Genomic DNA, 11516 nt, shown 5'->3' with positions numbered 1-11516 from the left:
CCTCCAAACCCTTTCTAATGCAAACACAGCAGAAAAACGCAGTCGAACTGCAAAACTCTCCCTGGCCGTTTCTCTTCCCCCCTCTCATTATCTGATCTGCTATTGTAACTGCACTATAAATGTCTTTCTGGAGAAGTTATAGTCCTTTCAGTTTGGTCTGGAAATTACATTGTTGTTACACTGAAAAACATTGTAGTATGAATATATTGACACAGGTGGTCTTGCTTCAAACTGTCTTACTGCAACACATGATATGTTTTGCTTCTGCCAGTCAGCCACCCCCGATGTCTTAGTGAATAAAACATGACTCTTAAGCTGTTTGTGTTGCACGACTTTATCTGCTGCTGATCAGTTGTCATGAGAAACGTTCCTAATTTCCAACTATGTCTTAAGTGCTGCAACACATCACAGTCATATGACTCAGAGAAGACAAAGGAAGCCAAACTCTGTAAGTGGAGAAGAATCTGTCTGAGCGTGTGCAGTATGTGGACAGGTGCAGGTGGGTGTTTGTTTGTCTACATTGATTAAAGTTCCAGCTCTGTTCTTGCAGAGGGAACATTGGTGTGTCTGTCTTACCCCTGTTTGCAATCTTTCGGTCTCAAGTCTCCTTATAAATAAACCAAGTGCTCTGTCAGACCTTCTGCAGAAGCCTCGCAATATTATAACAGCTTACAGATGAGTTTTTACATCTGTTAATATCGGTTAGGTACAGAAATAACATGTGAACCGGCTTTCAGGAGAGCCTTCCCGTGGATCCGTGGAGTGATGTGTAAAGCATGAAAACATGCTCCCGTGTTTTTCTAATCCTCCCGTGGGAGTCTATCACATTTGTGGACTTGTAACTTGTCACTCCCGTCCATTTACCCGACTACTACGGTTTATTACACCAGCGGCGCCCTGACCTCGTCACTCTCCTCTCTGCCCCTCTATTGTTGTTGGTTTCCAGTTACATTTACCGAAAGAGCTCAATGCTTAGTTTGCAATCTGGGTAAGAGAATGAGCTTCAGGTCCGGAGTTATATTTTCAATGCATTAATAATGGCTATTTAATACTTAGTTACATTTACTAGTGTTAAATAAGCATTACTTAAGCATTACTTAAGCATTTATTAATGCTCTTTGTGACCCTTATTCTTAAGTGTCTCGTCTGAGTTAACACCATAACTAAATGGTTAAACAGATCAGCTGTTAACAAAGCATTAACTGACAATTGTTAATATACTCTTATCGTTAAGTGTCTCTTCTGCTAGTTTCTCTCAGAATTTGAAACGGATTCTTGAAGCCAAGCACGTCGGCCCCTGACACACTGTCCAAACTGTCACTGGAAAATTGGAATGACCACGTTTTCTCACGATAAATACACATTATTTATTTACAAATAAAGTGGTTATAATAGAAATAAATACAAAATAAAAATCTGAGCATTATACTTCATGTGGTATTGCACCCATTTCGAAATGTACATCAGAAATACATTTTCAAAACCAGTAAAGGAATATTCCTTTGATTAAAATATTTATTTTCCCAACTTTATGTAGACATAAATATATTCATATATAGTTTTTTTTTCTTCCACAATAGCTCTGTTTTGTGTTTCTTTCATATAAATAATCGTCTTCATTGGGAAACCGGGTGTCCATAATAACCTCTGATGTCTCTTTCAGTCTTTCTTTGCCCATTTTCTCTCTCTCTCTTTTTCTCGCTCGCTCTCTTTCTGGCCAAACCGATTTCTCACCGGCAGCCACATCCCTCCACCACCATGTCCTGGTAGTTTTTCAGGATGACCTTCTCGTATTCATCCAGGTAAAGCAGAGAGATGGGGCTCAGGTCAGTGGGTACACAACAGGCTCGGGGGATGTTTGAGTTGACTGAGTTGACCAGCGTCTGCACAATGGCATGATTGGTAGAATTGAGGTGGTCTGCAAGGGGGAACGGACACTCCCCGTGGCAATAAAAGGCGTGGTAGCCAGGGGGCGCCACTATCCACTCGTTCCACCCAACGTCACTGAAGTCCACATAAAGGGCATGCCTCTTGCAGCTGGCCTTGTGCTGGTGCTTCCTGCGTTGTTTGCGAAGAGCCGCCTGACGTTTTTCCCGTGTGTGGAGCACCGAGTCCCCACGGCCATCATGGCCGTATGTCACCAGCAGGGGTCGAGCCTGAGGCCATGAGTCCTGGTCCTGGTGAAGGGACCGGCTCACCCTGACGTGCCTACTACGTCTCTGGGCGTGCTCCCCGTTCATCTCCCCTCCCTCTGGGTGAAGCACCTCCACCATGAAACCATGGTTGTGGCCTTTCCCGGAAGTCCATTGAGATACGGCGGGGCTGACGTCAAAGCTCTCCCATCGGCTCAAAGAGTCCTGCACTAACCGAGTGTCCAGCAGACGAGCCAGAGGTTCCCCACCATGAGGAGCCCCGAATATCTCATAAATGTTGATACGGTGGAAGCCAGCAGGTGTAACACTATAACTAGTGCTGCTGTTTCTGGAGCTGTTGTTGGGGGCTGCATTTCCCATCACCTGGTCCCTGTAGATGCGCAGCTCTGCGGAGGTAACGAGCTCCTCCTCAGGGATGGACGTGAGGTTGAAGTAGAACTGCTGGGTCGTTTTGCCCTTCAGGCTGGCCAGGGCCTCCTTTGACTCTGTGAGAGATAGCACACAGACAAAGATATTGTAAGATGATAGAGATGTGCGAAGCATGCCAGAGATTAAAAAAAGAGCAAAGGCATGGTACAAAGATGAGAAACAAAATCTGTAATTGCTGGCTACATGAATCCAATGTGAGCACTGGCCAAGGATGGTTCCTCACATCACTTTTGCTCTCTCTCTCTCTCTCTCTCTCTCTCTCTCTCTCTCTCTCTCTCTCTCTCACACACACACACACACACACACACATGCACCAACACACAAATACACATCTTGCAGCCTTCTATCTTTGCAGCGAGCCAAGCTGCCACGTGGTTAGAGTGAGTGGCTGTGGGTCTTTGTCACGCTGGCATAACACATACATCAACATGTATGACTCAGTTTAATCGCAAGGAAAACTCCCATGGTGATGTAATAGCATCCAGACGATCATGCTGGTTAAACACCAGCACTTGTATCATCCCTCAAACGATAAGTTGAAAAATGGCCCGTGTACCCCTGACAGTCGCCTGCTGCGCGCGATAACTACTTGTGCATATTTAGGTGTATCGTCAAATCTGGCGTACGCGTGCAGCACTGAGATCAAGAGGGCTGGAGATCGGCAAGGACGGAAACCCTGTGATACGCATCATGATCAACGGCGACATGGTCCATAATTGACTTCAATTATTTTAGACAGCCGACACTACAAGTTTCCTGCGCACCACCTGGGTAGACGAACAACGTGTTCACCACCCTTGTTTTCGTCTAACTTCCTTGTTTGTCTTTAAAACCAAAAGAGTATCGAAATTCTTACAAAGCTGCAGACGTTGCCGTGACAACCTGGAATAGCGACAGAGCGTCGAGAAAAGAAATCTTGATTTATTTATTTTTTGGACCTATCAATTTGAACGAATATTTAATGGAGAAGAAGACCGGTTTAAAGAGAAGACCGTATGAGAATAGATATTGTTAGAAGTTTTTGTTGTGGTTGTATTGTCATGTTAAGTGTTTTCCTAGGTTTAAAGGCTGCATTACAGAACCATTTATCGATTTTTTTGAACTTGGCGAACTGTTTTAGCCCCTCTAATATTTGCATTTACCCCCACAGCAATGTCATCCACGAACAATGATAATTTATCAAAATCTGAGCGCGTCATATTTTTTGAACGTCACAATATTCATTTAAATCATAGTATTTGGCCCAGAATATTGTGATATTTGATATTGTTCATGCGACCTCATCCGAACAAAAATGACGATTTGACTTTTCTCGTGCCAAGCCCTCGTTTAACATTTAGCATTGAGCCGAGCTACCGTGGCTGCTCTGTGAAAGCGCGTTCAGACGCCCTATCAAAAGTGTCCTGAGGCCCATCAAATTGGCATTTCCTACTTCAGCGAAAGAGACGATGACAGAAATCATAGTAAAACGTGCAACTTTCTTTGATGGTGTCCCGCTTTGATCTCATTGTTTATGAAGATCAAAGGTGATGCACACTTTTTAATCTGTTGGTGTGGTAAAATAAACACAAACTTTGAACTCTGCTTTTTCAAAGGAGGCATTTAGGAAATTCCACCATCTCATCCTAAACCTCCCTCCAGAGGCACAAAGACCTCAATTAAGCATATCACTCCTTATTTGATGTGGGAAAGCCCCCGTCTCTCCTTCTCTCTCTTCTGTCCCCCGATCCCTCTATTTCTTTTCTTCCACGACTCTCAAATCCCCCTCTCCTCCTGTTCTCCCCATCCCAAATCCTCTTTTCTTTCTGTCTCTCCCTGTCACGCTTCCTTCTCTCCTCTCTCTGCAGCAGGGTTCTCACTCTCCCTGTCTGTCTCTCCTCGGAGCTGTGTGAACAAGTCCAGGCATGTCAAAAAAAGGGAGAAAAAAAGAAGAAGTAGTGTGAACCACAGATATGAGTGTATCAACATTCCTAATTTCTTTTTGCGCTGCATGCCAAAACAAAAGATAAAGGCTAATGCTGGGTCATCCATCACAGACCTGTCTCTGGAAGCAACTTCCTGTGTGATGCTGGAAATGTTCTATTTGGCAAGAGAAATGGTTATTTTTGAAAGCTGATAGCAGTGTAACTAATTATCCCAGCCAAACGAATATCAGCGCGCAGATGTGCCGAGCGACGTTTGCTTTGATGTGCCACGCTCCCATCTGCAGATACGCGGTGGAAGCGGCCGTCACTTCCATGACACGTGAGGACTTAACAACCCCGTAGCTCTGTGAGCGCTGCATGAAAAGCGCCAGGGGGAGCGTGTGTAAACACAGCGAAACACATTGGTAATGGCCGGTGGTGTGAAGGTGTGTGCTGGCCGGGTGCGGAGGTTTTCCAGTAGTGGGTTGGGAGCAGTCACTCAGCCCAGCCGCTCGGGCCAGGCTTGTTTGTAGTGTGTCAGAGTAGCCACTGGGTGTCATTGCACTAGGCCTCTGGAGAGCACCCAAGCAACCACTCAACCACCCCTCTGACTCACCCCTGATGGAAACTTCCCCACTGAAACACTTAGGACTCTGTATAAGGACTCTGTGTAGAGCCCCTATGGACTCTTGTGTTGTAAGAACATGGAAAATGAAGGCAGAGTCACTATATGTTTCACAGTTTTATCAGACATAAATCATTTCAATATCGTGTCCAGGTGCAACAATCGCACTGGAATCAATTATATTTTCGTTTCACCTGCTGGCTTAAAAAGCTTTTAAATCAGTAACACATGTTTAAAAAACAGGGAAAAACTTCTGTGTTACGAGTGAACTAATGCACTTTATCCAAGTTCAGTGAACCTTCAGCGTGTTCATCTGAGCTGCACGTGTTGCCTGGGAAGTAAAAGGGAGTCGAAAACACGGAATGCAACAACATATAAACTAAATGAGCAATTATGACATTATTGGACGGCCACAGCAGACGGAGAGAAGCTGCACAAACCGCCCCCTCTCTTCCTCACCCAGGACGCATTTCAGTCCTGTTAGAAATGACTCACTCTGACACGACGACTGTCGTAACGCGTGTTGGTCTAATGTCATGTTGTGTGTTATTGAAGTAACAGGGTGATGACGATCACCTGCACAAAGGCACGCCGCTCTTTATCCTGCTCCGTTGGTGCGTGTCTGGAAAAACTGTTTTCAGAGCCCACGCAAACACCATCAATTATTAAGTAACAAATTACCCCAGGGATCCCACCGCCACTTGATGTTTTTGAAGCCCGTGACAGCTGCGCCGGCGTAATGTTTGCTTTAAAACTTGCATCACCACATTTATGAGAGTTAATATAAGTGAGCTTGTTTGTAAATTGTGCCAATCCCTAAACTTATATTAGGGTTGCAAATAAATTGGACGCGTGTCACCTTTAAATGACTAATGCACAGTGAAGGCTCTGAAGTTCAGTCTTGACGCACTGAGTCATGTTTAAATATAGGTTTGGGTTGTCTGAGGGAGCCGAGCAGCGCTCTGGCTGACAGGTAAAGGTATGTCACTAATACATACCTTCATGGTGAAAGCTTCTAATCGTGTTGGCCTTGCTGGCGGCTCTCTCTGCGTGCTTCCCCATGCTCTTGGGCCGTTTAGTGCTGTGGTCTCCGTTCGCTGAGTGCATACGATAAAGGTCCACCATGTACTGTGGCACCACGGCTTGCTTGCTCGGGGTCGGCCTGCGCCTCAGTCCAAACATATTGAGAAGCCGGAGCTCAAACTCGTTGAGGAAGCTCTCTGACTGCTCTGGGGTCTGCTTCCCGGATTCGCTGTATTTCCTCCGGCCGACCTCAGGGATAAGTCCCGTAGCACCTTCCATCAACACCTGAGCGAGCAGCAGTACCATGAGAGAGCTGACCACGGCGACCATGATCAGTCAGTCCCTGCGGAGAAAGTTGGTTTCTGTCAAAACACTGGCGCTGAGGTATTGACATGAGGTAGACGCAGCGGGGCTTCACTGCAGCATTCCTCCAACTGTGTGTAACCCTCGCGCAGAGTAAGAGTAACTGAAGGAGGGCAGGTTAAAAAGTGAAGACACCTCTTTACTTTGAAGTCCAGTGGAAAAAAGGAACCAGGAATGACACACAGCTATGCCCAAACTAGATAGACCAGAGCTGAAAGATATCAAGTTATAGAAGCAGGGGAACAAAGAGGAGGGGGGTGACACAGAAATCAAAGGTGACTTTAAGTCTGCAATTAGAAATGTGGAAAAGAAAAGAGACACTAGATCAGAGGAAGCAGGAGAGGGAGAGAGAGTCAGGGAAAAAGTGTCCGACCAGAGCCCGGGAGGAGAGGCAGTCAGCCGGCGCTACAAGCGTCAATTTGCAGAGGCTTTGACGGTCGTGTATAATCATAAGGGATTGAGTTACTTCAAGAGGCTTGCAGGTGTTAGATCTGACGTGCGTACCAGGGGCCAGATGTAGCCCGGGACAAGACATCAAAAACATCAAAATATCATCTGCCAGTAAAAAAAAAAAAAAAAATAGAGAAAGAAAAGAAGAAGAAAAAAAAGAGCTTTATCTGTTTTCACTGCGCCTCCCTGCTGCTTCAAAACTTTTTACGCACGCTAGAGCGAAAGAACTGAGGAGAGGTGAAGCGCAGAATTCAGAGAGAAGAAACTTTATTCAGATGGGGGGGGGGGTGAACGTTTGCAACAAGATTAAACAACAACTCTTACTTTACCTGACGAGGAAGCGCTGTGTCCGGTCGTCGTTCCACCTTCGGGGCTTTGATAAATTCCACATTAATTCGTGTTAAATCCACGCTGCTCCTCCGCGGAGGACCAAAGACAGCCCATACCCGTCGCCGATCGACTCTCGCACATATTCTCACCAGCTGCTACTCGGGGTTGGTCAGTATACGGAAAGAAGAAGGAGAAGAAGAAGTAGAAGAAGAAGAAGAAGAAGAAAGGGGAAAAAAAGATATGTTAAGTCTATGAGGAAGCGGTTTCGCGTAGGCAGGAGCGATTTAAAGCATCTTGGTTGAACATCCTCAAAAGAGAAGTAGTTCTCTGAGATGGAAAAAAAGAAGAGCTGGCTTTTCTTTTTTTTTCTGGAGAGCTCCGCGCACTGTTGGAGCTCTGGAGTGAGTTCTGGGAGCGCGTCCGTCGCCTCTCCTCCGTGCGCCACTGCGTAGTGGTTCAATTGATTGGTGCCTTCTCTTCCCTCGGCGACTCTTTTTGTCGTACGGTGATGTCACCGAGGGGCTGTCAATCATTTGTCCTCTGTTAAAGCACCTCCCGCGGATTTCTAACCTCGGGGCTACAAACTTTTTTCTTACGTCAAATAAACACACATTTGACTCTTTTTTTTTTTTTTTACTTTGTGTTTTTTTTTTATTTTGTCGTCTCACAATGGAACAAATGACTTTCAGTAAAAATTGTAAAAGTTACTTTAAAAGAGAGACAGAGAGAGAAAAAAATGAAGTTTACATTTCCAGATGAGACAGACAGTTTAATCTGTCAAAATTCTACTTTGGTTTTGAGTTTATCAAAGTGTCACAGATTCATGTGTGTAGCATCCTGGAGCCGGTGACCTCTAAAGGTCATCAGTGCTGCTGTTGCTGTGTCCTTCGGAACTTGTGAGCCTTTAAATGTGACAGTGCATCATCATCAACATCACCATCGTCATCATCGGGTTCTGTCTTGTTTTCTGCAGAAAAAAATAAACCCCTTCTTTTGCAAAGTTACTGATGTCTTCAGATAAATGTCGTGGAGCAGAAATACCCAAGTCCCTTGAAATATATATATATATATCTATATATATATAAATATATATCTATATATATATATATCAGATAATTTGTCACTGTTTTTGATTAAAACCCCTTTTCCCCAATGCAACTTTGAGGTGTTCCCTTAAAAAATGATGAGGACTCACGCACAACCGTCCAAAAGAGAAACGCCAGCGTTCATTTGAAAGACCTTGAACGCATCTTTACATGTGCTGGAGACTCAGACGGCTAAAGCAGTCGTTAAGTCGACACGTACAAACCTTTCCGTTTCCTGGGAATGGCGACCTGCTGGATGCTTTGAACATAGGTCTGAATATTATGGCAGCTCTTGTCAGCTCCGACACCGATAACTGATTCAGAAGCTGTCAATAGCCGGATCAAACAGGTCAAGCTGTTGGATTAAGACGAATAGATAGTGGCATCACTATGTGTTCTTTTGTGGTTCAAAGTGTGTGTGTGTGTGTGTGTGTGTGTGTGTGTGTGTGTCCTCGTGGATGTATATTTCAATATATTTCATGATGGCTGCCTTTTTTTCTCTCTTAAACTTGTTCATTTGTCCCTTATTTGAGGTGAAATTGGGGTTGATGTTTTTTTTTTTTCTTTTCTGTCACATGAAACGAGCTTAAATTCATGTTGCGAGCGGGATCTCAACTTGTACCTGCTGCGTTTGTTCCAAGTTCTGAGACAATCTTTGCCGCCTTGTGTTTTAGCCCGCGGGGTGGGGTAGCCGACTGCATTAATGTGCGGCCCATCTCCATAAGAAAAGCCCCCATTGATTCCCTCTAGTGGTCTCCATTAAGTGATGATGAGGATGATGATGATGGGGCAGGCGGCTGTGTTTTGGTCAAAGCACCGGGTCTGTTTTCTTCCTAGAGATGGCAACAGATTAAATCCCGCAGAGATCACAAGATATCTTTGTCTCCTTTGAGGACAATAACATTTTATGAGGGATAATCCCAGATCATCCACTTAGCAATTAAAATACAGGTGGTGGTGGTGTGTGTGTGTAGGTGTGTGTGTGTGTGGGGGGGGGGGGGTGCATACCTTTACCTGAGTGGCAGTGGCCTTCCCCTCACCTTTGATTGGATTTATGCTGGGTATCAGTTTGTACTGGGGCTGCTTGAGCTGGAAAAGGGTCTCTGACGGTGGTTGTTTTGACTGATCCTGCAGTTCTGACACGATTCACCAAAATGGAAGGAATTCTTGTTTCACTCATAGAAAAAAACAACAAAAAAAACAGATTCCGATGCTGGAGTTGCGAATTTTGCTTGGATGTGCTTCTTTGCAGCACCACACTCCTGCATTTAGAATAGCCTTTTGACGCATATTTGCATTTAGCCAACATTGCACCTTTTGCCATTCAAATATTACATGAGGAAATTGTTTTTCAGCCCCAGTTTAGTCTACAATATTGATTTATGTTACTGCATGGGGGGAGGGGGGGTGTAAACAGTGAGTATCTTTAATTACCTGAGTGAGAGGATTAGAAAGAGAGGGCTTTATCTGATGGTATCTTCTGTCTGTATTTGCTATTTGAATGACTGGGCATGAAACTCTGTGTGTGTGTGTGTGTGTGTGTGTGTGTGTGTGTGTGTGTGTGTGTGTGTGTGTGTGTGTGTGTGTGTGTGTGTGTGTGTGTGTGTGTGTTTTGGCACAGATCCGTCAGGTTGGGAGAAGCGTCTCGCCAAAGCCGTGGCGGGACTTGATCGGCGATGCTCCGAGTGGTTCTAGATGGCACGGCTCATTTGGTTCCTCAGTCTGACACCATGTACATCATTGTTGTGAGCCAGATGCGTCACGCTTATCTAATCTCTGCCACTGATCCAATTACACACTGATTGAAAGTACAGCATTACACAGCAAACCGCGCCAGGGAGGCCAGGTGGAGCTGTCTTATCAGAGACACAAACGAGGGCTCGGAGAGGTTAAACTGTGACTCAGACAGGCAGTTTTAACCCTGGACGACCACCGCCATCACTTGCGTCACTATTAACCTTCCAGCATGCATTTGTTTGTGCACGCTAGCTGTAAATAATCCCTGAAGTTTACAGGATAAAACATAAGGTCACGGAGCTCTGCATGGACTTGAACACTGAGGAGCTCCGCAAGCACTGCGGGTTTTTCTTTCCCAGCCATCGATGCTGTTGACCTGCAGCTTGAAGGAAGGGGAAACATTATTCAAGTGAAATGCACTTCTGTCAAAACAAGCGCTCGTATAGCTTTTCCCACACATATGTTAAAGTTCAATTCCAAAACATGTCCATACATCACACTCATTTTATGCGGCCTTGTACTTGACACACAAACATGATGAACAAACAAGGAGTCCCCTAGGCCAGAACTGCAGCCCAGCAATCCTACTGAGAGTCTTTATTTGGAATAATTCGTGATTCTTTTGCGATGTGTTTAAGATCTCCCATGACCCACAGGTGTGTCGTGACCCTGACTTTGAAAAACAATGCAGCAGAGCATCTGTACATCCTCATAACAATCGGTTGTTATCGGCTTAAACTAGAGATCTTGGAAGACCTCCTGTCTCGGCGGTGAGGACTCACTTGACCCCCGAGGCATGCGGTCTGTGCCGAGGAACAAAACAGCGCGCTCTGCCACGTCCAGTCTTTATTTCTAAAAGTTGTTGTCTGACTTTTTTATCTTGTGCTCTGACACTTAGGTCCTCTGCCCATGTGACGGGCGACATTTGCCTAAATGTCTGTTTTATTTGCAGGATTTAATTTGGCACAGAGCCTTGTAACTTTTCTTTTTTTTTTTTGAACAGTGGGTTTGGTTGAGGTCGCCGTTGGTGTGTCCGTCCATCTGTTTGACAGGATTACATAAATACAATGGGGCTGATTTACACCAAACTTGGCGGAGGGACGGATCCATTTGGCATGAATCTTTTTCAAATTTATTATTTTACAACTCTTTGCAGGATGATGTGCAAATGGTGAGGCTGAATTTCACCAAACTTGGTGGAAAGGTTGAACACTGTATTTTTTTTTTTTCCACATCACGTTTGGCTGAGGTTGCTATTTGGCTGCTAGTAGGATTATGTAAAAACTTTCAAGCTGGTAAAGACCAAACTTTGGGGGAGCGGTGGAGTATTATTGGCCCAGGAAGAATCCATGAAACTCTGCAGGGGATCCGCTGAGCATCGCACAAATACTGCAGTTAGGCTGAGGTGGCTGATCGT

At 45.0% G+C, this 11516-nt stretch overlaps 1 protein-coding gene across 1 annotated transcript; it reads right to left on the bottom strand.

Moving 5' to 3' along the window:
* Positions 1-306: 306 nt before the first annotated feature.
* On the bottom strand, positions 307-7729 carry bmp2b (bone morphogenetic protein 2b). The gene is made up of 3 exons (XM_086188822.1): positions 7277-7729; positions 6110-6477; positions 307-2638 (listed from the first exon to the last, which is right to left on the bottom strand). Exons 2-3 carry the CDS (start codon positions 6462-6464, stop codon positions 1731-1733), a joined length of 1263 nt encoding a protein of 420 aa, XP_086044948.1. The 5' UTR covers positions 6465-6477; positions 7277-7729; the 3' UTR covers positions 307-1730.
* Positions 7730-11516: the final 3787 nt, after the last annotated feature.

Source organism: Aulostomus chinensis, chromosome 20, assembly GCF_037954235.1.
Source record: "Aulostomus chinensis isolate RoL2024-O1b breed Wild chromosome 20, RoL_Achi_v1.0, whole genome shotgun sequence".
NCBI classification, from domain to species: domain Eukaryota; kingdom Metazoa; phylum Chordata; class Actinopteri; order Syngnathiformes; family Aulostomidae; genus Aulostomus; species Aulostomus chinensis.
The sequence above is the reverse complement of the archived record's forward strand: the minus strand, read 5'-3'. Positions and strand labels throughout refer to the sequence as shown.

Bases quoted from the DNA above. Each gene is read 5' to 3' on its own strand.
- bmp2b (XM_086188822.1), bottom strand. From the start codon at position 6,464: ATGGTCGCCGTGGTCAGCTCTCTCATGGTACTGCTGCTCGCTCAGGTG. The intron at 2,639-6,109 runs GTATGTATTAGT...TATCTCTCACAG, and splicing joins TAGAAGCTTTCACCATGAAG to AGTCAAAGGAGGCCCTGGCC.